This window comes from Pogonomyrmex barbatus, unplaced genomic scaffold (assembly GCF_055798465.1).
Source record: "Pogonomyrmex barbatus isolate J1 unplaced genomic scaffold, ASM5579846v1 scaffold3, whole genome shotgun sequence".
NCBI classification, from domain to species: Eukaryota; Metazoa; Arthropoda; class Insecta; order Hymenoptera; family Formicidae; genus Pogonomyrmex; species Pogonomyrmex barbatus.
Window position 1 is genome coordinate 6,169,543 of NW_028297127.1, and position 23,919 is coordinate 6,193,461.

General features: G+C 30.8%; 5 protein-coding genes across 12 annotated transcripts; 2 read left to right on the forward strand and 3 right to left on the reverse strand.

Annotated features, from left to right (window-relative positions):
- The first annotated feature begins 132 nt into the window (after window positions 1–132).
- On the forward strand, window positions 133–3,818 carry LOC105429231 (metaxin-1). 2 transcript variants are annotated; one of them, XM_089079927.1, is made up of 6 exons: window positions 133–544; window positions 1,125–1,375; window positions 1,663–1,828; window positions 1,930–2,313; window positions 2,842–2,902; window positions 3,524–3,818. In XM_089079927.1, exons 1-6 carry the CDS (start codon window positions 458–460, stop codon window positions 3,538–3,540), a joined length of 966 nt encoding a protein of 321 aa, XP_088936053.1. In that variant the 5' UTR covers window positions 133–457; the 3' UTR covers window positions 3,541–3,818. The 2 variants fall into 2 exon arrangements, with proteins under 2 accessions (XP_088936053.1, XP_011640367.2); XM_011642065.2 differs by lacking the exon at window positions 2,842–2,902 and having other exon boundaries at window positions 135–544.
- Vps45 (vacuolar protein sorting 45) lies at window positions 3,673–6,613 on the reverse strand. Its single transcript, XM_011642063.2, has 8 exons — window positions 6,296–6,613; window positions 5,862–6,060; window positions 5,576–5,725; window positions 5,107–5,486; window positions 4,658–4,930; window positions 4,422–4,586; window positions 4,130–4,359; window positions 3,673–4,028 (listed from the first exon to the last, which is right to left on the reverse strand). Exons 1-8 carry the CDS (start codon window positions 6,386–6,388, stop codon window positions 3,830–3,832), a joined length of 1,689 nt encoding a protein of 562 aa, XP_011640365.1. The 5' UTR covers window positions 6,389–6,613; the 3' UTR covers window positions 3,673–3,829.
- A 1,493-nt stretch (window positions 6,614–8,106) lies between these two features.
- Window positions 8,107–12,872, forward strand: TfIIA-L (transcription factor IIA L). Of its 2 annotated transcripts, none has more exons than XM_011642061.2 (7): window positions 8,107–8,391; window positions 9,151–9,361; window positions 9,533–9,889; window positions 10,278–10,465; window positions 10,593–10,739; window positions 10,814–10,903; window positions 10,990–12,872. In XM_011642061.2, exons 1-7 carry the CDS (start codon window positions 8,368–8,370, stop codon window positions 11,095–11,097), a joined length of 1,125 nt encoding a protein of 374 aa, XP_011640363.2. In that variant the 5' UTR covers window positions 8,107–8,367; the 3' UTR covers window positions 11,098–12,872. The 2 variants fall into 2 exon arrangements, with proteins under 2 accessions (XP_011640363.2, XP_011640364.2); XM_011642062.3 differs by having other exon boundaries at window positions 8,110–8,391; window positions 9,578–9,889.
- Window positions 12,873–12,967: 95 nt separating this feature from the next.
- On the reverse strand, window positions 12,968–18,073 carry Pex13 (peroxisomal biogenesis factor 13). Of its 2 annotated transcripts, XR_016139965.1 has the most exons (7): window positions 17,550–18,073; window positions 17,049–17,454; window positions 16,133–16,411; window positions 15,519–15,766; window positions 15,234–15,437; window positions 14,357–15,010; window positions 12,968–14,268 (listed from the first exon to the last, which is right to left on the reverse strand). XR_016139965.1 is itself a non-coding variant. In XM_089080143.1 (6 exons), exons 2-6 carry the CDS (start codon window positions 17,117–17,119, stop codon window positions 14,613–14,615), a joined length of 1,200 nt encoding a protein of 399 aa, XP_088936269.1. In that variant the 5' UTR covers window positions 17,120–17,454; window positions 17,550–18,073; the 3' UTR covers window positions 12,968–14,612. The 2 variants fall into 2 exon arrangements, 1 of the variants encoding a protein (XP_088936269.1); XM_089080143.1 differs by having other exon boundaries at window positions 12,968–15,010.
- A 155-nt stretch (window positions 18,074–18,228) lies between these two features.
- On the reverse strand, window positions 18,229–22,711 carry Atg7 (Autophagy-related 7). 5 transcript variants are annotated; one of them, XM_025218797.2, is made up of 9 exons: window positions 22,579–22,711; window positions 21,849–22,073; window positions 21,216–21,690; window positions 20,783–21,099; window positions 20,385–20,685; window positions 19,951–20,298; window positions 19,698–19,813; window positions 19,275–19,572; window positions 18,229–19,066 (listed from the first exon to the last, which is right to left on the reverse strand). In XM_025218797.2, the coding sequence occupies exons 2-9, from the start codon at window positions 22,043–22,045 to the stop codon at window positions 19,007–19,009; spliced, it is 2,112 nt and encodes a 703-aa protein (XP_025074582.2). In that variant the 5' UTR covers window positions 22,046–22,073; window positions 22,579–22,711; the 3' UTR covers window positions 18,229–19,006. The 5 variants fall into 5 exon arrangements, with proteins under 5 accessions (XP_025074582.2, XP_088936265.1, XP_088936263.1 ...); XM_089080139.1 differs by having other exon boundaries at window positions 22,583–22,676; XM_089080137.1 differs by lacking the exon at window positions 22,579–22,711 and adding an exon at window positions 22,403–22,572.
- Between the last annotated feature and the right edge of the window lie 1,208 nt (window positions 22,712–23,919).

Genomic DNA, 23,919 nt, shown 5'->3' on the forward strand with positions numbered 1-23,919 from the left:
AAATAAATCGAAATAAATTTGGTTCTGTTTACATTAATTTAGAAATTATTTAATATATCGCTTCTCTTTGCTCTTCGCTTGCACCTCGCAATTGCACCATGTTACACTTTTCGTACTTGAAATGACAGACAACAATTAGCTATTGAAGTGAGAAAGAGGAAGGATAAAAGTTCAATGAAGAACAGATTTTAGATAGCAGAAGTTTGTTCCTTTTAGCTGAGCTTCTTACATCATTCCATCTTTCCTCTTTATCTTTTTACGTGGGGAAAAAGAAGAGAAAAGATTTAACGGTGCAAGAAGTTCAGCTGAAAAGAATAAATCTCCGGTCTAACCCGCAAACGTGCCACGCGACTTCGGATTGTTTACCGTGGAGAGGGAGTCCTCGCGGTCCTGGCCTCACTGTCAAAAAATTCGCTTCCCTCAAACGTGATTTTACTGGCGATGCGAGTTTTTGAAAATGGCTAACGTCGAAATACTGCAATTGGATGTCTGGAAAGGCGACTGGGGCCTGCCATCGGTCGACATAGAATGCTTGCAAGTTCTGGTGCGTTGAGTCGGCGCGTATAGGTTATGGTACACGCATGCTACGTTTAGACGTCCGCGGCGACGAGTTTCTTTCAGGAATGCGTAAAATGTGCCAGGAGCATCGAGTGTCCATTTCGCTGCATGAATCCTTCGGCCGATTCTTTCGATTTTCATTTGGAGAATATCGAGTCACCTGAAGAGATTATTTTTATTGAAAATAAGGAATTCCCGTCGAGTATCACGTTGGCTGAGAAAGTAGACGGCGAAGCAAGCAATGTTCTAGACAATTTCGAACAAATTCTGTTGGTATCTTCATTCAAGATTTAATTGCAATTGCGATGTACGATATTATAATCGGCCGAAAGAATCATTGACATTTGTTGTTTTAAAAATATATTTGAGAAGAATGCGACATGTGTAGAGACATTGGGATGTCTAAACTGTCGACTGAATATGATAATAACAACGAAAGAAAAATAAAATATGCTCTTTTTTGCTTTATTAATACCTAACAAATAACCGAACTATGAATAAATAAGGAAAAATGATGGAATATAATAGCAATTTTATTTTCTAATATATCATTATATTATTTGTAGGCATATGCCAAATTCAGTGGGGTACCTTTAAAAGTAAATCGAGCAAGCAGCCCATTTAGCACACCAAACGGTCGATTACCTTTGCTTAGAATTGGTCCATCTACTTTGGATACGGTTAAAGATATATTACCCTTTTTTCGTGAAAAGCATTATAATTCTGACTATATATTAAGTGATAAGCAGTGTGCAGATGTCATGGCTTATGATGCTTTGCTTAAGGAAAAGTTATACCCAGCCTTCCAATTTATATGGTATGAAACATGTGAAAATTAGCTAGAATAAGATGCAACTCAGGACTTGTGAAATTTTGATAACATGAAGGTTGTTTTATTCAAAATTATCTGAGTTGCACATTATTCCATTATATACATGTATACATGTGTTTGTCCTCTAATTTTAGAGAAATAATAGCTTTATATTAGCAGATGTATTTTAGCATAACTAGAATTTTACACAACATTTGGTCTGCTTTTATATTTATTGCAAATATAACATAAAGAATATCATTATTATTGTTCATTATTATTGTTCTTTTTAGGTGGATAGATAAGAAAAATCTAGATGAGTTGATCAGACCTTGGTACTGCAAGGCATTGTCTTTCCCATTTAATTTTTACTATCCAGGAAAATTTGAGCGGCAAGCGCATGCCTTGATGCACAGCTTATATCCTACAGAAGATAATATAAGTGTTATTGAAAATGAGGTATGTATAACATGTGAAATAATTTGGAGTTACAGAGAAAATAGTAATGTTCAAATATTAAAATTTTTTTGAATTATGAAATTTATGAATTTATATTACAGGTATATTCGGAAGCACAAAAATGTTTAACATTATTATCCATAAGACTTGGAGATAAAGATTTCTTTTGCGGACAACAACCCAGTACGATAGATGCTGTTGTGTACTCGTATTTGGCACCATTGCTCAAGGCTCCATTACCAAATCCTATCTTGCAAAATCATCTAAAAGGCTGTACAAATTTAGTGAAATATGTGTCGCGTATATCGCAAAGGTACTTTGAAGATGAATATCGAACTTACGAGAAACATAAAGCCGAGAAGAATGAAAGATTGAGAAGAGATTCTGATAGTGAATTTCCTAACAAGAAAAGAAATCAGATTCTTGCTGCATTGGTAGCTACAGTGGTAATGGCAGGATATGCATTATCCACTGGTATTGTAGAGGTAAGTTTTAAAAAGTTTAATATACTATAATATATAAATATCTTCATAATTTTATGTTCTACGTTTAAATGATTATTAGTAAAGATTAATAAAGTTAGATTAATAAAGTAAAAAATAAAAGATAGAGATACAGATAACAACAAAGAGTATTGCGACTGACAAAATTTATATTGGATATTAATTGGTTTTTCTATCTTCTTTCTTGAGAACATCTTTAATACAGAATATCTTTACAATTAATTTGTACATTATACAAGTTATTTTAATGTTAACTATTTTTATAAATATTATTTCTAATAAAAACTTCTCATGAAAAATTTCTTTCTTTAAGATATAAAAATTTTTATTTTTTAAATTTTGATTTGGATTATGTTAATGTGTATTTTGTACAACAAAAATGCAATAATTTTGAACGAAATATACTTGTTGTAAAGAAAATACAAAATGCTTGAGCATAAAGAGATATGTGAATAGATTTTCCTAAAGACAAAGTAATAAGATTGGAGCTACAGGTAGCTTTATTTATAGGTGATAATATATTTATTAAGAAGCAGAAAATTTATTAAAATTCCTAAGAAGAAAAGGAAACGTGAGTATTAGTTGCACACATTGATAATATATTTTTACATGGAAATTAACCAATTAATATCAATTTTTATACATATATAAATATATTTTGCTTCTTATCGCATATATTATGTGATCATAAAATATATTCATAAATAAAATAATTATTCTCTCACAAATAACTTATTTTTATATCATGTGTGTTTAAAGTGGAAAAATTGTATTCCTATGTAAATAATATAAAAATTATATTATTCTAACATTAAATATGAATTTGTAAAGTATTCCATAAAATTTTTAAGTCTTTATTAATACAATTAATAAAGACCTGAAATATATGCATATTAATTGTTTTGGCACAAGAAATAATATAAAAAAATTTAGGATGGGATTAACAAAATAGATATTAAAAATAAATTTTTTTAAATTAGAAATGCTAAGTTTCAAAAATGGAAATAAATAGTTAAAACTTCATTTTTATTTAGCTTTAACTGAGTTTATTTCAACAAACTTAATTTGAAATTTTATTATAAAAATGATTAATATAGAAAATTTAGATCAGAGGATTCAACAGCTAATAATTCTCTATCATTTTTCCATTTTACCGTTGCGACATTAAAAAAATAAAACATATTTATTAAAGGTATCAGTAAAGGATGACGAAATCTCAGACGTGCCAGTGAATTATATACTGAACGACGAGGATGACGAATAGCAGTTAGCAAAAAAAAAATTACGTTTCCACGACAAAGATAGGGAATATAAAATTATTAAATGCAAAGGAATATCATATTTCATGCAATATACCGAGATTTATGTTCGAAAATTTTGGTGTGGAATCCTATATGATACAAAGAGAAAGAGAAGGAGATATTACATAAAATGTATAAATAGCAAAATATATAACAAAGTAAAATAAATATTTTGGAACATGACAATATCAACATTATTAATGTTTTCCTATTTTATATCGCATCAAAATACCGCTGGTAGCATGATGCACTTCTTCTGCAAAGCTTTTAAAATTGTGGATGGTGGTACCACCTAGAATAATTTTTATTCCTGGATTTTGCTTATTTAAATTATAAACAGCCAAGCTTTCCTCATAAGTTGTACCTCCGATCATAAATATTATTATGTCTTGAGGTCTGTAAAAATGACATTGTATATTATTTATACTACATAATACATATACATATATATATATATATTGCAATAGTATTATAGTATTTAATATATGTATAATTACCTTCGCGACATTATCATCTTGCCGAGATAAGGAAATGCCTGTGTACTCAGTCTTCCTTTTATCAAGTCCTCTAATGTTTCATTTATTAAAGGACAATGTTGCGTGTATATATTATCTACTCCACTTAATCCTTTGAATAACTTTTTAGTAATTTTAGCAACTGCTTCTCGGTCAAATAAATTACTCTGTCTCGCGTTAACACCACTATATTCTAATATATTATATACAAGCTGGAAATAATAAATTTATATTATATACATATATTTCTATTTCACAAAAATATATCAACTACCTTAATATATTTATCTGAAACATTTCTCTTCTTCAACAATTCTACTAAACCATTTATATCATTGCTTGCATGCTTTTCATAATGGAGCGCATAAAGCATGACGAGTCGGACAGTGTCAATATCTCGTACTTTTTGATTGCCGATAAGTGCTCTTATCTTGTGCAACTGCAAACATAGGACGATTAAAAAGAGAGATATCAAGACTATGTACGTAGACAAAGATATTAAGAAATTACCTGCGAGGAATGATCGGTTTGACAACTTAATTCTTGTTCCAATTCTGATACTTCCAACAGGTTGTGTTTTTCTACAAGAGATGAAAGTTCACCGACTACCGTAACATGTTTGGATACTGTACCAGACAGTTTTTTGAAAAGCGGATATGTCTCTACAAAGTGTTTCATATCGGCTATGCTTTCAACTTTTTGATGTTTTTTCGCCTTTTTTTGAAATTCGTCCATCAGTTCTTTTATCGTTTGTCCTATTTCTCCAAAATTTAGATACAAGTTCTGCTCAAGAATATATTCTTTTAGCACAGAAAGTCTTTTGCAAAAAAAGGACTTTTGTAAAACTACTTAAAAAAATGTGAAAAAAAATCAAAATTATATATTCAAAATATAATTTTTGTCGATTTATATCTACTTTGACAATAATATATTTAAATAGTAATGAAAAATTTTCTTACATTTGCATAAAAGTCATCGTGTTCTGCGCTCAAAACAACTTCCTTCAATTCTTTTGAAATGCCTTTTACATGAGACAAATTAACCCGATTGTTATTGATTGTTAATAGTTCATGTACCATTGCTTGATACGTCCATTGATTTAACAACGGTGTAACAGGATCGTCTCTTCTATCCACTATCAGAAGAATAGGATTAGATTCCTGTCTAAATTCGAAAGAATTTGATTCTTTGCTGAGCACTTCTCTTATCTTTTCTGCCAATCTTTTTGCCATGTCAGAACTGTTTTGATATCTAATATATGGACATTTCTTTAAAGATAACAAAACAGAAGTTATTCCTTGAACAGTTCTATGTAAATGTACTGGATCCCATAACAGTCCTTGAATCACAAAACATAAATGACAGATATGAAAAATAAGTGTCATTAATTTCTTATAACTACAGAAAAGAGTTTGTATAAAATTCTACCTTCGGAACAGGCATTTATCCCAAGTGAAAATAAATGTGGATTAACGGCCAAATAATCTGCGTAATATTCGTGCACTTCTCGAACTACCTCTCGCTCATCGCTTTCCGCTAGAAGTTTTATATCTGCTTTGGCAATAATATTACTGAAATCTGATGGAGACAAGTATTATTAGTAATACATCTTACTTTCTGTTTCTATCAATGCTTCTTAGATTGCAGCTTCTTTCAGCACTAGATTACAAAAAAAATACAAAATCTTTCTATTTACAGCGATATTATTACTCACAAATATAATATGTTCCATATTTGGGATATCGAAGTTCTTTGCAGAGTAGATCAATATTTTCTTTAGTTGGCCTTATAAATACTATACATGTTAAATGTTTCAAAGTGTCGTTGTGTACAGCAGTATCTATACGTTCGAACAGGTACACTTCTTTCATTAGTATCTCAGACTGACTGTACAATAAGCTAACTATACTCGTCTAGAAGAATTAAAAAAGAATAATATCTTTGAAATTTGTAGATCATGATTTTATTCTTTGTGATTGCATTATTTAAAGTTAAATACTAGATAAAAATTGATGTTAAATACAAAGACAAAAAATAATAAAAATAAAAAAATAGGTTTACCGGTTTAGAAAAAAAAAGAAAAACTTTCCTGGTTAAATGAAGAAAAATAAAGGAAGAGAATATAAATATAGTAATTCTCGCCTTTACCGTTTGTTTATCCATCAGCAGAACCTTCATACCAGGTCCGCTGTCTTCTGTCATCTTTGTTATGTAAAACTTCAAAGCAGTGACGACATTCATCCTGACGTTGGTAGATAAATCGCGGGTCCGATAATCGTATAACTCCTATATTTATTCGTGTATCGGCGTGCGTATATCACGCTAACTCCATAATTTGTTCACAGTATCAAATGCAATTATTTAAAGCTCTTCTTTCGATCTTATCCATTGACGTATATAATGGACTGATACCCAGTCATGCTCTCTCTCATCCTATAACGCTCGTCCAGTTAGTATTTCAGTGGCACAGCCAATCTTTGCACTGATTGGTTCACTTCTGTTTTTGAACGAATATGGTGATATATTTTTTTGTGTGACATCTAGGGATGTTCACAAGTAAATCAATATTTTAGATATTTTAGATATCAAATTAAAGATAAGATATTAAGATATTAAATAAAAAAAGATCGATATTTTTCGATCTTTTTTCTTTTAATATATATACGCGCGCGCGCGCGCGCGCATTATATATATATATATATATATATATATATATAATAAAACATCAAAAATTTACTTGTCTTATACTTTCTTCTCTTACTTTCTAAATTTGTTAAATCTTAAGATATTAATTATTTTGTATAATCGTCGTACTAAGCAATTTTTTTATTAAGACTATATTATCTAATTCGTTTAATTAAAATATATATTATCCAAAAATAGGTATTGTTAAAAATAGATTTTATTAATAAAAATAACAATCTTTTTGTCGTTTTAAGTTATTTATTTGATCATGCATACTAAACCATTTTTCGTAAAAGTTAGTTACTCTGTATGAATTAAATTTTATTTATATTAACAAACATACATTAATTTATTTAAAATAAAAAAAATCAGTTCATCGATATTAAGAAAAAATCAAACATTGATTAATCGAAACAAAATCAATCAATCGATAATAAATATCGATTAATTGTGAAAAACTATTGGCTTTTTCGATTAATCGAGACATATCACATATTTATTCCTAATGATGTTCAAATCTATTTTAAAAGTTTTAAAAATTAGAAAAAGATAAAAATTATGATAAATAAGAAAATAAAGATAAAAGGTAAGAGTTATAAATAATTAATTTAATTTGACAGGAAAATAATAGTAATATATATATATATATATATATATATATATATATATATATATATATATATACATATATATATATATATATATATATATATATATATTTTCTAAAATTAATAATTTATTTTTGTTTAATATATAAAAAACGAGAGATGAGATCAGAAACAATAAACAATAAATAATCGAAAATATTATTTTAAACAATTCTGTAGGATTCTGATTAAACTAAATCAAATTTCATTCAATTTTTTTCTTTCTTTTTCTTTCCGATGTTTCCTTGACAGCCGTCAATTTCACTTTGAATGTACGAAGCGTGACAAAATGCAACTGTGAAAATGAGACACAGTCACGCGGTGTGATCTCTTCCGGTAACAATGGACACGTAACATTTCAGGACATTGTTCCCTCCATTCGGTTCCACTCGTCGCACTGCAATTTTTCCAAACGCATAGATCGACTACGGAACAAACATCGATGAAACTTTCTTTCCTTCTTTCATCCGATAGGTCGATCGGGAAATTCGAAAAACTCGTTGACGAATGGAACGTCGTCCTCGGCTCATGGCGGGGAGTTTTGTTCGCTTCGCGCGTAGATTTACGTCACTGCGTTCGTGGCGCGTCTGCGCGGAGAAAACCGAGCGCCCCCCACTCCGCTCCTGTCGTCGTCATATTGCGCGATTTACGGCCAGCCTGACGGTCGCGTTCGTGGTGGTTGGAGGGTGTTGTGCTTTGCGTTTCTCTGCGTCGAGTACCGACCGGACGCGAGACTTTCTCTCCTCTTCTCCCACTTGCCTTTCTACCCCTGTCGGCCCGACGATGCACCGGTGCGGCTTCTGAAACAGGTGCGGGCCGGGAATATCGTTCACGCGGATCTCCGGACTTTCTTCTCACGAACGACCGCATCGTGCGTGTCGTGCCACGATGGCTCTTAGTCAAACCAGCGTGGTGAGTAATAAAAAAAAAAAAAAAAAACGAGCGGGTCGTAACACCGTACATTGAAATTGCACATACGAAGCGTATGTACAATTTCTCGAGAACGAGGGTCTTCCTTCGGCCCCTTCCTCCGATCACGGAAATACCTCCGGAAATGCCCGTGTTCGTCGTCGTCGACGAGTGGATGCTAATCTCGCGCGCGGATATCGCAGAAGTCATACTGTGGCTGAAAGATAAAAAATAAACTGATGTTTGTTTGAGATCTTCCTACCCGCACCGCTGTTCACATCGACATTTGTTACCTGAATATCAAACCGAATTTACTCCAGCTTGACTCCGATATTCCACTTTGCCTTATTCGAATACTGAAAATCAATTTAATGGAAATGCTAGAACAAATTGAATGATCATATTGTTTTTATATATTTTAATGCGTCTTTTATATTTATTTAATCACCTTCTTAAGATTACGTTTGATTATTGCTGAAAAGGATCTGAATGAAGATTGAAATTGAAAGTTCGAGTTTAATACAGAAATTAGAAATAAAAAAAGAATATATAATTGTATTTTGTATAAACATATTAATCTTTGTGTTGACATTAATTAAATTCTTAATAGAAATATATTTCCATATATAAAAAATGTGTTCTTATGTTTATACAATATTTTTTCTGTGAGATTATTGGAATGTACTACGAAAGTTCATATATACTTAGTATATAAATATTATGGTATTGAAAGACTGAATTCCATTTTAACTCATTTTATAGCTGAAATTATACAACACTGTGATAGCAGACGTAATAGAAGGAGTGAGAGAATCGTTTATGGATGAAGGTGTGGACGAGCAGGTCTTGCAGGAATTGAAACAAATATGGGAAGGCAAACTCATGGCGAGCAAGGCTGTAGAGTTGAATCCAGATCCGCCAGAGCCACAAGTTCCTCAAATCAATACGCACAAAGCTGTATCTGTCAATAGAGGTACATATTGATAGTGAATGATTGTAATGTTAGCAAATGATTTTTAATTTCAGCAAACTGCAACTTGTACAAGATCCTCCACTGCTATTGGGTATTTTGTATTAAACTTTCAGTATCTTATATACATAAGTTCTTATATATTTGATTCTTATATATTTGATATTACAACAGTTAATGTAGGAAATCATTTTGTACAACCATTTGCTGGAAACACAGTGCCGCAAACACAAGCTCAACAACCACAACAGCAGCAGCCACAATCTCAATCGCAGCAACCATCGCAACCTCAGCAACATGTGCATTCTACCACCGGAACGTTACAGCAGCAGCAACCACAACAACAGCAGCAGCAGTCACAACAACAGCAGCAGCAACCATCATCGACTCCAGTGCATCAAGTGGTAACTGCTTCGGCTGCTGTGCTCGAACGACATGTGCCCATACAAATCACTTTACCTCCACAACCTGGTGTCCCGGACAGTCCGCAGCGAATTTTAAGCATACAGGTTCCTGCATCCACCGTTCAAGGTGAAGGTTTTTAAGAATGATTTATGTAGCATAAAATGAGCGTTCTACATATTTTATCTTATTACATATAATTTTTGATAAATTTAAATAATATTTTTGATAAATATATATTTAAATAATATTTAATTACAATGTATAAATTCGTGTACAAAATAAGATAATTAATGTTGCAAGTTCATTATATTTGCTACATGCATGTTATAATTATTTCACACATCTTTATATCATATTTTTCTGTTATAATTTGTGAAGAATTTTCTATTATAATTGTGTGAAGAATTTTCTATTATAATTGTGTGAAGAATTTTCGAAATACATCTCTGCATATATTAACTACTTCTTTTATGTAAGTAAGAAAAAATTATATAAATATATTTATTTTTTCCAGGAAACCAATTGCACACGATTTTGACGGGCCCAGTAATTTCCGCCGCTATGGGTCTTCCAGCAGATTTAGCTTCAACTTTGTTGCAACAACATGTGAATTCTACATTACAGGGACAAGCGACATTAACTCCATTGCAAGTGAATCAGCCCCTTCATGTAATCACACAAAGGCCGTCTAATAATAATCAGGTAGAGATATTAGATATAATATTTATATTGCGAAGTGAAAATGAAATTTAATAGATAAAATAATGACAAGATGCATGGATACATGTATATATAAGTTATATAACACGAACATTGTCCACTTGTCTAGAAAAGTAATATAAATCAATTGGACGGAGGAGTGGGTGATTCTACTGATGATGATGATGAAGAGGAAGAGGAAGATAATGACGATGATGACGAGGATCTTGATGAAAAAGAAGAAGAAGAAAATGATGAAGCAGCGGTTCGTGAAGAGGTTAATATTTAATAATAGATAAATTTGATGTAGTTCTTGAATGATCTATTTTACAAGAAAATCGTTTGTGCTAGGAACCTCTCAATTCTGAAGATGATGTTACGGATGATGATCCTACTGATCTTTTCGATACCGATAACGTAGTCGTTTGTCAATATGATAAGGTGTGAAATTTTAATGATTTACATTTAATTTTGTTATTAAAATTAATATCAACTCAAATATAATTGCGACAATGTTTTGCTTTCAGATCACAAGGAGTAGAAACAAATGGAAATTTTATCTGAAAGACGGTATAATGAATCTAAGTGGAAAAGACTATGTGTTCCAAAAGGCAAACGGGGACGCTGAATGGTAAATCTAGGTACGAATGTGTGAATATCGTGTTGCCCACAGTAAGCTCGACTCAGGGACACTGCATGTAAAAGGCAACTTGGTAATGTGTTCACGTGAACTGCGTTAATATATGAGATGTCGGCAATCTCTGCGACGATTCTTCAATCAATTGTGAAACTGCTATGATAAAAACGTACAGGGGAACAATGGCGCATATTATCATATTATCACAATTATTGTATTATATGTCTTATATTCTTAACTTTGTACGAGCGGCAATTTTCAAGATATTCAGAAATGCATGCTGTTTTCTTTTGACAGAACTTGTCGAAGATAAGTCGCAGACATTAAAAGTATTGTTTTATTCATATAATTTTGTATATTCTAATAAGAATATCGTTATCAGTCTTGAAGATTCTTAATTATATTGTTAATCTTTTATTATAGAAAATTCAAGATCAAAAATCGAGTGAAGCATAGAGCCAAATTTTGTTTTCGTGTAATGCAAATTATTAAATATACAAAAAACTTATACGAAAGTCTCCTATTGTTAGTTATTATATGTTAGTGGAAACTTGCTTGTGGGTGCCGAAAAAAAAACTGATTTTAGTTAGCATTTTCTAGCAAATGAGTAAACTTTACTGGAGCGGAAGTGTGTTATGTATATAAATATATTGAATATATACATATTGATGATTAAAGCACCATATCGATTAGTGGCTTTGAAACCACATCGCGAATAATGAATGCGAAAATTGTACCCTATAGATATATATATATATAATATATATTATATACACATATATTTTGAAATTTCTAATTATGAACTTTTTCACGTGGAATGAAGCCGAGGAGATACTTCCAGTCTGTCTTTGTGACCCGAACGTAACAAAATGATATCGTATTGTGTATTTGAGTTGAGAAATATCAAGATATTACAAAACTATGATTCATATGTGATGCTTTGGAATAATACATGTATCTTATTGTCATGTTCATTTATCAAGTGAAATGAAGAACAATTTTTAGCATTTAGGGATTCTATTGGCGTGTTTCATTCGAAAAGTATAAATTGCTCTGAAAGCGATAAAACTCAATTTTTATGAACTTACTCTCTACTTACTCGAGATATAATTGTTACATGTTTCTGGCACATTTTCCATTTTTAGATTCTTGTCTGATATCTAGTAGATGTATATTTGGAGTTATCATAAAAATTAAATTTATTAACTTTCAGAGCAATTTGAATTGCCTTAGTCGAATAAGTTATTTAACTTGTGAATTAGCAAATTTTATGTTATTACATGCGCCTTAAAGTTTAAACGAGATCAGTGCCGTGTTTATAAAAATTTATTCCTATATTATAATTTATGAGTGATTAATGTTTAATTAGTTTAAAATAATTGTTTCATTAGAGAACGATGATATAAACAACCTTTTACAATGTAAAATCACGGTGTGATTGCGAATATGCCAAAATAGTGTGCAGTTTCTACATTGTATCGCTTTACCCAGAATGTTTCAAATGTCAACATATTTTTAAACTCGGATAATTTATATTAAGCAATCAGCCAGGATCTTTAGTTTTTCTGAAGTTACCAAAAAAGGAGTATATATTTTATGAAAATTTGGTAAAAGAGTCATATACCTTATAGAGTATGATTACATACAGGCGTTATTCGCAAAATATTACGGTATCTGCGGTTATATTGTTCGTCGTATGCCTTATATATTCCAAGTTTAATTTATAATTAAACTTCTTGGAATTTGCAAAATAAATGTTTCGCAAGAAAATTATTTTTCACAGGTGTATGTGCGTATGTACGCATAATCATGCGTATGTTGACTTAGATTTTTTTAACAGCCACAATCTTGCTAATAAGCATTCAATAATCTGTATATCCTTTATTTTATCTGGTTATTCATATATCATCATCCAAATTGATATATGCATATCTAGATTTTGTATGTCTTATTAACAAAATTTTACTTTATATAATTTCTGCTTCTCGGAAGTATTAACGAGAAAAGGCAGCTTAATGATAAAACATCTTATTTCTTATTAAATTCACTTTGTGAAGTAATTCAATAATTTCCGAGTAAATTATTATGAATACGAATCGATTCTCGTTAGACTTTACAAACACAAAATATTAACATTTTTATACATTTTTATCTTACATAATTATATTTTGTAAATTTTATTTAAAGCGTTAAAAAGAATAACATTCTTGATATTAAAAAAAATCATGTGATATTGAGTTTCACTAATTCAATATCTCAAATCCCAATTTATGGGAAAAAGACGTGCCTATAAATATTACACATATATACATAATTTTCAATTATTCCCAAATACTAAACTTGGCTAGTAGGAATAATAGTTACAATTAAAATATTACAAAATATACAAAACTCTAATTGCATATATTAAAAATAATATCGTAATTTTTTTCTTGTATAACAACCGTGTCTATACTTCAAAATCTTTTATTCGAGTTCATTCTTAAGTTAATAATTCATAGAAAAAACAGACTTATTAATGAAAGCAGTTCAATCTTTTATCATATTAAAGTCAATATAAACTAAAAATTGCACATATTTAAATATACTATTTTTTTAATGAAATTGAATATTGAATTCATAAAAATTCTATAATTGTCAATAATATTTTCAATGTCAGATATTTTACATGAACATTTTGATCTTGAGCTATTTTACATTCTGAAACTGACATTATATATTGCACTTAATTTTTATACCGTCTGACCGATTTCCAAGTACAAACACGATTGCAGTACTTCGTCTTATATATGAGACTATATATGATGTTATACCGATTGAATATTTATTTACAAAGGGAGCTTGTGCCATGTAGCTCACCGATTTCTCTCGTCTTGCAGTATTCAAGTTAAATAATTATACAAATAAAAGATTATATTTTCAAAGTAATACAGAAAAATTTGGCCACAAAGTTTTGACGTAACGTTTAAGTGTTTATCGAGCACGAGCATCATTACACACAACTGAGTGAAATTGGAATATCTCATTCGTAGAAATGAATTGCAAAAAATAATGAATTATTTATATATCAATGTATCGACGAAATGGTTGCACATATTTATCTCTCCTCTTCTTTGATCGAACAATCAATCTTAAATATATACACATGTACAAGCTCTCCTTTGTTTACCTTAAAATATAAAAAGATAATATATTATTGTAATATGAAAACAATGAAATTCATAATCCTTATTTTATAATATAATAATGAATTTTACCTTATTGATAAATCCCAACAAATATAAATCAAAAGTCTTATCACTATCCAAATCAATATTGTAATTTAATCGTATATGCAAAAAAGCTTACTATACTTTTACTTTATACCCAAGAAATATGGCATTTTGTATAATATTATTTTATATCAGTCGTGTCTTCTAAAGATATAGGCCATACATTTAAGGTAGACATTATCACTTCGTGACTATAAGAATGAACGGCTTTAGATCAAAGTCTTCTCTTAATGTGTTGGGTCTAAAGCAGATCATCTTTAATATTATTTTTCGAGAACTCAATTTGTTCGCTAGCGCTAGGCTCTAGCGTATTCACTTGTTCGCTAGGAACGGTTGTATTGTGCACAGAAGTTGGAATTAGCGTAGATCCGTTAACATTCTCATTGTTGTCCGATTCCGATTTCCTTTTCAATTGTCCTACTATGGTTACATAATTGGCAGGCACCAAACCGACATTCCTATTATCGGTGGCTATCAACCAACCTGGTATACTCTTAGATTGCAGGGACCGTGGTGCCAACCATATTTTCTGACCGGTTCTCAGATTGAGTTCTTCGTTAGAAACCCCCATGAAATCGTACATCGCGGTTGCCACACATACAGGATCTTCGCATTTTATCCATTCCTTGGGATCATTAACTGTAAATTTATTAATATATAAGTTTGTGGAACATATTACAACTTATATAAAAAACAAAAATGTGAAAGAAGCCACAAACTTGGATTATATATCTTGCAAAATATTTTAATAAAAATATTTTTTTCTAAATATAGGGATTTATTAATAGGAGATGTAGATTGTTAATTATGAAAATATATTTATTTAAATTTTGTCTTCCTAAAAATGCAAAAGAATAATTACCTTTAATTTGATTCTGCCTTATATTACTCGATATTTTATGAATTAGATATGGAATAGCGACAAATACACCGAGAAGCAGAATATTCATCCACGGAGAGATCCGTCCATTTGTCATTGTCGCTGTCGTCGGCTGTTCTCCATTTGTTATTTGTGATATTGATTGCTGCCACAAATCTTCGGCAACGGCACTTTGTGTTTGAAGACCTATTAAGAAAAATTAAAATAATTATAATGATTTATTACATAAAACGAGATAAGCATATCAGTTATAACAGAGAAGCTTACCAAGTATAAACAAGATCCTTCTATAAATCCATTTCATGATACGAATCAAAGCGAATGTGCTCAGCAACTGGCCAATTGTCGAACGCAATCTGCCAATATTGTCCGCCACGCTCAAAATCGCTCTAAAAGAATTTGTTAGAGCGAAATACGTTGACTCCAATAGCATCGTAATAGACGAAAATGTATGTAGTACAGTCTCCACTACACGAAAAGTCGATCTCGTGCTTTCCTCCGCATATTGTTGAAACCTAAAACATGAAAAACAAGCTCTGTCAATTCAATTTTATTACTATCCTCTTTGAATATAACTGAAAATACTTTATTTCTGAAAAAACTAATTTTTCAAAATTCTACTTCAAAAAATAAATTCAAAAAATCAATGTTCTAATTTACATTAAACCTGTTCTTTTCGAGATTGTATAATTTATATTTTTTCTCAATTTTATATATATCAAAACTGAATTGCTATATTTTATAAACACAGTGTAATAACACAGTGCCAATATAGTTCAAGAAAATAAATTGTATTTTTAATCTTTTATTATTTACATGACATCTTTTAATATTTCTTTTTAATTCCAAAGTAAATATTTATAATCTTTTCCTTAACACACCTGTTTTCCACATCGCCACTATGCCCGCCAATTTGTCCATAGCTGTTATTAGAATAGGGATTGTAACTTCCAAAAGACCCATATCCACCATAACCCCTATAACTACCTCCAAATCCTCCATATCCTCCATATCCTCCATATCCTCCATAATTACTATAATAGCTCGAACCATATGGCCTGTAATCATTATACCCTAAATAGTTTTGAACTGACTGGCGAGGTGGCAACGGAGGCGGAGCAGCTCCAGCAGTTTGAAACGGCACGTGTGGTCCTGGCATGCTGCAAAAATATTTATTATTTTATTGATATTATCGTCATTGTAATTCACATTAATTGTTCCTTTTAGGATATTCTGTAATTCTTAAATGATGTTTACGATAGTATCGTTATCATTTGTATTGTCGTTGAGCAGTTTTTCTATCACATATTATATCAGCGCAAAGATAACGGCACTTAACTTCGTTAAAAGTTACAGACTAGACCTATGGGTACTGTTGAGAATTAAGCTGATCACTTCATGATAAGCACCATCGAAACTTTTAAATATATCTTAGTTACCATATAGTTAGTTATCATTTAATTAACATTAATTAACATATCTCGTAATATATCTTAAACATATGAACATTGTTGAACAATTTTTATGCTAAACTATATAAAAACAACTTTAGGATTAAAAAAACAAAAACCGACTAAATATTTAAACTATTATTTTAGATAACTATTTCATATATTCATCCTTTTTTCTTTATTCTTTGTAATATTAAAAAAAAAAAATCAAAGAATGTGATCGAAGGAATATGAAGAATTTTTGGTGCGAAACTCATCACGAAATGACCAGATGAATGCCCTTTGGCATTATCTCGCGAGAGATCGCATTCGAAATTGCCCACTGAAATACCAGACGTCGTCTCACCTGGACGAAATGCTGGATGAATTCCTGAGTTGATTGCTATTGTTGATAACGTTATTCATGCCTGGTGCCATCGCGTCGTTGAGTCTCGCAGTCTTTTTTATTCCAAATTTACTTCTCACGATCGAGACATCGAGACGCGCACGATCTAGCGTGCGTAAAACGTTATGTTCTGATAACGCGGTTCAAAGTTCACGAATTTTACTGTCGAAACGTTACATGCACGCCCGACGTGACTGTACGTTTTCACATCTGAAGGATAGTCCACGCTTCACTTGACTCCAGTCTTTTTTAAGCCGACAGGAGAGAGGGGTTCTCCGGCGTCCTCTCTGTCTCGAGGTGTCTCATGCGTTTTTAAGTATTTAGTTGGCATCGGCATATAAGGAGGGCGTACAAGGCGTATTAAGGCCTGTCCAAATGTGAACATCGTAACGTGACGCTCGGAAACGAAATCGATAAGATCATGCAGCTCGCAAAATCAAAATGTTCGGAGAAAATCCTCACTTTTGCTATGCTGCAGCTATACTCTTTCCTCCGATTTCCGTTGATCTTCTAAAATTAGAAATTTTTAAAAATTTGAAAATTTTCAAATCTAGTGACTTCTAGTAATCTTTGAAAACTCGTGTTGCATGATGATTCTTGCCTTGGAATGTTTTTTTTTTTTCTATGGAAAATCATTTTCTGAAATATTTCATAGTTAAATGACATAAAATATAAAATATCTCATCAGTATAAATTATTCGTTTTTTTTTCATAACTGTATCTCAATACATTTATAAAATGAGATAGTGATAAATGATAATAATAATGACAAATAAAAAAAGATACAATTTGCAGAATTTTTTTTGAAAAACAGCTATAAATTATTTATCAAAATTTTTTGTCAGAATTAAATATATAAAATATTTTGATATTAATTTATAACTTTTTATAACTTTTTATAACTTTATCTTCTTATATTCAGAAGAATTTAAAAAACATCAAAATCATAATTTTATTTTAAAAAATTACGGTAACTGACATGAGTTTCAAACTTAATATCAAATCAATACACTATCATACATCTTTATAAAATTCTATATTTTTTATCTTTTTTTATTCGATCTTAATCTGCAAAAATAAAAGGGATAGGATAAAATATAATATCCTGTATATAATTATATTAATAATGTTACAACATAAATAATTTTTAATAATATGATATAATTAATATGATATAATGCATTAAATACAAATTGATGAAATAGATTTAAGATTTTCAAACTATCATATACTACTTTCAAAATCGAAAGCTTGCAAGTACATTTTCATTGCAGCAATGATATAAAAATGTATTACAAACCAATAACATTAAACAAACATAATTAAAAATTATTATACTTATTTTCTAATATTAATCGCATGACGACGAGAATCATATGTAATCTTACATATCCTGTATTAAAATATTTAGATATTTCTTGCATATCTCTTAATTATAAAAGTAAAAAATTGTAAGTACTTTCAAATAATATAAAATTTACAGTTTAACATTTTATGAGAACAAAAATATTATTATTTAATATAAAAAATTGCAAAGTTAAATTGAATATTAATATTAATAATAAAATAATACATCACAGATATGCATTATGCGTCAATTTTAAAATGTGCAACACGAACAATCATGCGACTGAAGAAGTAGAAGCACAAATTTCTTTTTGTTCATATATATTTCTTTTTTAATCAATAATCTTTGTGTTTAAAGTTTTTGATTCTGAATCTATACCGACTATAATTTGATTGGATTCTTTGAACGTGTTTCTCTTCTTCATAATGGTAATTCCGCATAAATGTTATACATATATATATATATATATATATATATATATATATATATATATATATATATTTTATAGAACGTGCAAATATATTTAAAATTTTCTTATCTTTTGTACGCTTTTTATTTTTCCTGCATATACTTAAGTCGTTGCTTCTTCATAATTACTCTCCTCACTCGAAGTATCCATTATATAACATAACTGAAAATTAAAAATGTATATCATAAAAAATGCAATGAAAATAAAGCGATAGTAATATATTATTTTAATTTTCACTTATTAAATTAGAACAATTTTGAAACTAATTATATAAAAAAATAAAGGTATGACTTAAAAATATTTGTATCTTTTTTATAACATTTTAGATTGGAAAATACATTTAAGTTGTTTATATACTTTAATTTCTTACCTCATCCAAATCTGGTCTTTTCAGTATTTCCTCGAGTCCTGACAATTTTTCAAGATAATTTGGTATATTGCAAGCGTCGAGTATGAAAGCGAAATCACGTTGTTGATACTCTTTGATCAAAGGTGTCGAACAAGCGGTACAGAATGGGGATCTATGTGTGATAGTCAGGTTCTCTTCGTGACCCCATAGCGAACCCCGTATTGTATGAGGAACACCACCCAATAATCCTATTAATGGATTGTCAGTATTCTCTTGATAATCATCATTCTCGTTATTCATAAACGCTCTAGCTGAAATTCTAAAAATTATAGAATTAAATCAATATGAAATCTATTATATAGCAAGAGCAAATTGAATATCACCAGAATCATATTATATAAATAAAACTTATTTATTACTAGCTTTTATTTGAATTTAGTTTACCCTTGGGGATGTTGGATTACTGCCATGAGTAATTCAACTGCCAAACCCGCGGCGATTTGCGACAAACCCGGTCGACTTACAGTACATTGTTGATCGAGCGTTCTATCCATTTGTGACTAGAACATGAATGAAAATAATAGTCACAGAATTAAAACATCATTATCTTTTCTAAAACTTATAAGGATTTATGATGATGATGATTTATGTTATATAATATTTTCCAAAATTGACATGTTAACATAAAAAAACTTACATTTCCAGGTTGTGTTATATCATTACAAAAATAACATCCAAGATCCTGTCCTGTAGGATTTTGTGTCTTTATATTAGGCAAGCCAGGATTAGAAAGAGAACGCTTGCCATGTCGTTGTACCGTGTACGAATCGAAACCTAAAGCAGCATTGATAGCGATTTTCTTCGATGCGGCACATAGAAGAGTCGGCAGCCATCTAGCTTCACGCGAATCCAGAAGCAGAAATATCACATCGTGATTATTTACGAGTTCTTGCAATTTGCTAACAGCTTCCCTCGTCGTCTCCATCATACTTTGACCGATTACATGACCGGGCATAGGAATATGCAAGACCACACCTTCCACATTCTGTGAAATGATTTCATAGATGATGATTGCTTTCTTCGTAAAGATATTACTTTAATGCAATAAGTTCATAATAGGGATATACTTGCCATATTAGGACGTATTCTAAGTAAAGCATCTTTTGCAGCGTGTACTTTATGCCGACGTTGCACCGCGTCTTCATGCGTATATAGACTCTGACGTACTGTGTTGCTGTGAGAAACAGTAGAATTATCCACGAGTGTTATATTGGTGATGTCCCAACCGAGGAGTATCCTAGCCACAGCACATCCTAATGTACCGGCGCCCAACAAAAGGCATCGTAAATCCTTGATCTTATCCAAATCTAGATTAGGCACAAGGCGCCATTTCATCAACTTTAGATTTAAATTGATCGCTCTGTCTGACAGTCTAACATAACACACAAACATAAACAGCACACGTAAATATTCATACATAGAAATCATCTTCAGTTATCTAAAAAAAAAAAAAAAAAAAATAGACTTACTTAGTAGGATCCATAATGCTAGATAAATCCGCAATATTAGGACCCATTTTTCCATTCGTGTTAGTTTCCCAACCTACTAAATGTCCTTCAGAAATGGTTTTTCTTATAATTTCTACATTTTTATCTTCTTTGATTCTAACTGTAAATACAATTGCAGCTTGCATCTTATCATTCCTTATTGATAAGAATTTGATGTTATGTGTAAAACAGTACATAGGACAATGCCATAATAATAAACACAGGAGATTTCGTAAAGGCCATCCAGGTTCTGCACTCGTGCAAGGGTCATAAAATGCAAAGTATAGCTCATTTTTCACCTGATAATATTAAAGATGGATTTATTACTAATAAATCATTAGTAATAACAAATGTCTTTTATTAATTTATGAAACAATATGAGAATAAAAGATAACATAAATTCATCAAACTATACCTGTTCCGAATCTCCCTTGTTGTTAATGCTTGCTTTTGTATATTCTATTCCTTTCGCTAAATTATCGATGTTCAAATCATTACCCGATGTAAAAACTGTAAAAAAGTTTTTTGACTTTGCATCTAGCTGAAGAAAATCTGCATGTAATTTGTCTATTTGATTGGCTGTAAATTCACCAGATGCAAATTTTGTTGGCATGATCAAATGAGTCTCTGGTAGCGAAAAAGGAGCTGGATGTGCAGCCCAATAAAAAAATTTATATTTCTTAAGATCAGAGTATGCAAATACTACAAACATCGAGAGCCGCCATGGCTCCTGCAAAGCCATGCCATCTTTGATGCTATCGATAACACATTCACCCATGGTGTCAATAAAATTTTCAGGATTTATTTGTCTAAATGTCTCATAGGTATTAGTATTTATCATATAACCATAACGAGCTATTCCAGCATTATGAGAAGTTGTCTCCAAATTTCTGAAATTCATCTAAATGAAGCTTATTCTGTTTATTATATCAAAGTAAAATTTATATAATTATTATCAGCTGCTATTAATATAGATGGAAGTTATAACAATTTAAAACTAAATTAGCTTTTCTATAAAAAATACAATTTCTATTTTTAGTATCCTTACTCATTAAATGATGTACAATCAAGTAATAATGGATTAATTCTTTCCTCATTCATTGGCTGAAGGGAATAACTCCCCCATAAGTGAATCTTGGATTTTTCATCTAGTTTTAGCTTATCTATTTTTAATTCTGCAAATTTTGCCCAGAATGTTGAGTCTGTCGCAGTTCTTAATTTTGTGAATTTTATCAACTCGGACATCTTTGAAAATTAATAAATTTGCTTCAAGCTAAGAGACAAAGGAAAGATAATAAATATATGTTCCAACAAGAGGACAATAACAATAACAATTGAGTGTTCTCGCAAATAAAAATAAGATTTCTTACATTAAAGATACATAAGCCATTCTAGGAACATTAAATACAATTTAACAACTTAGACATTAAACTCATCATCCAAAAATGACTCATATATCATATAGCAAGTTTAGATGAATATATTATATTTATTATTTCTGCATCATAATTACATGTTAATTTTATGAAATGCACTTTCGTAGGCTTCGACTACGTTAAGGAATAAACCAGGATATTTTAATAATCGTTTTAAAAATAGTACCTCTATATTTGTCCCTGTCTGAAATTGCAAATTAAAACACTACTAATTAAAACACGTCAAATTATTATTAACCAATAATAATAATTTATGATCATATGAAAACAAATGACAAGTAGAAAGCGCATTAAACAAAAACATGCATTCACCAGTGTTTACTGGTGTTTACGAATGTTTACCTACAAATGTCGCATCGTCGTTGTTACGTCCGCGTGTCACATTGTACGCTTGCGCGTCTGAAGTTAGGGCCATCGCCATAGATCTTATAGTACTGGAGATGCGTTCCGATATTCACTGCAAGTACTGAAAATCTATAATATATACGTGACCTGAACTATATATTTTCAGTACTGGCAGTGAATATTGGAACGCAGCTCAAATATGCTTCTGGCTAAAATTGAGGTCGAGTTGTTAGAGCGAGAGAGTAATATTTTGTCCTTCCGTTTCTATATGATAGAGTAAGAGAGCAATATCTTATATCCTTCTTTATCATGTAATCTTTCGGAAAGGATAGAAGATATGACACATCTACTATTTCTTTTTATCTTAAGGAAAAGACGTATCCAGCACTATAAGATCTATGGCCATCACAGACAAAAGGCAAAAACATGACGTAGCTGCATTTGCATGTGTAAGATCATCTGGACCAATGAAGTTCCAAAACCAGCGAAGTTCTAAACCCAGTAAATCATAAAGTCGTCACATTGATTTACATAACATGCTCATTGGTCTAGATTTTATACATATGCAGCTTATGCCATTTTATATCCTTAGGCATATTTGAATAAGCATACTTACAGATAAAGGAAAAGCCAATGATATGTTTAATAAAGAAATGAATATCATGAAGAATAATCAGAATAATCATGATTACAATTAATTTATTAAATAAGGATAAAAATTGATTGTACCATGTAATAATTATCGTTTATTTTTTTATTCTTTGAAATTCAGACAAAAGATTTAAACATAATATATTTTGATCTATTTGAGTAGAAAGCGAAAAAATGAGCATCAAGTTTGAACAATTCACATTCGTAATTCTCAATTCCTAATTCTGCAAAACGTCCGAAAGATAAAATATATTCGTTCAACATCGTTCGAAGCGTTTCATTTTACTCTACTTCAGAGCGTTGAAACTCTCCTTTGTTGTCTACCATCCCGTTCGCTAACGGGCGCGATCTCTTCGTAGAAAGAATTATGATCGGCAAGCAAGCGTGATTGCACGCTGCGTGAGCAAGTAGGGCGGAATAGAAGAGAGTTAAAAGCGTGGCGATCGGAATGATCGGAGCGATTGCGAGGACGATTTCGCAAACTGCAGTCACGGCATCGCGATTCGGCGCTGGCGCGTCTCTCTTTCTCGATAAAGTAACGAACAAAAGATAATGCGTTTCAAGTCACATGTTACATTGATATATTTGTTATATACATAAGAGATCTTTTTAGCTGAATATCTTGCGCGATTCATCTTTCCTCCTTTTCTCTTCAATACAGAAGAACAAAGAGGAAGAATGAACCGG

Coding starts and splice junctions, on each gene's coding strand:
- TfIIA-L (XM_011642061.2), top strand. CDS start 8,368: ATGGCTCTTAGTCAAACCAGCGTG. Junction 10,466..10,592: donor GGCCGTCTAATAATAATCAG/GTAGAGATATTA, acceptor CCACTTGTCTAG/AAAAGTAATATAAATCAATT. Junction 10,740..10,813: donor AAGCAGCGGTTCGTGAAGAG/GTTAATATTTAA, acceptor CGTTTGTGCTAG/GAACCTCTCAATTCTGAAGA.
- Pex13 (XM_089080143.1), bottom strand. CDS start 17,119: ATGGCACCAGGCATGAATAACGTTATCAACAATAGCAATCAACTCAGG. Junction 15,438..15,518: donor AAGGATCTTGTTTATACTTG/GTAAGCTTCTCT, acceptor TTTTCTTAATAG/GTCTTCAAACACAAAGTGCC. Junction 15,011..15,233: donor AAGGCAGAATCAAATTAAAG/GTAATTATTCTT, acceptor ATAAATTTACAG/TTAATGATCCCAAGGAATGG.
- Atg7 (XM_025218797.2), bottom strand. CDS start 22,045: ATGTCCGAGTTGATAAAATTCACAAAATTAAGAACTGCGACAGACTCA. Junction 19,814..19,950: donor ATATAACACAACCTGGAAAT/GTAAGTTTTTTT, acceptor TTCATGTTCTAG/TCACAAATGGATAGAACGCT. Junction 19,573..19,697: donor GTAATCCAACATCCCCAAGG/GTAAACTAAATT, acceptor TATAATTTTTAG/AATTTCAGCTAGAGCGTTTA.
- Vps45 (XM_011642063.2), bottom strand. CDS start 6,388: ATGAATGTCGTCACTGCTTTGAAGTTTTACATAACAAAGATGACAGAA. Junction 4,360..4,421: donor TTTCAGATAAATATATTAAG/GTAGTTGATATA, acceptor TATTATTTCCAG/CTTGTATATAATATATTAGA. Junction 4,029..4,129: donor AAGATGATAATGTCGCGAAG/GTAATTATACAT, acceptor TCATTTTTACAG/ACCTCAAGACATAATAATAT.
- LOC105429231 (XM_089079927.1), top strand. CDS start 458: ATGGCTAACGTCGAAATACTGCAATTGGATGTCTGGAAAGGCGACTGG. Junction 545..1,124: donor TAGAATGCTTGCAAGTTCTG/GTGCGTTGAGTC, acceptor TATTATTTGTAG/GCATATGCCAAATTCAGTGG. Junction 1,376..1,662: donor CCAGCCTTCCAATTTATATG/GTATGAAACATG, acceptor TGTTCTTTTTAG/GTGGATAGATAAGAAAAATC.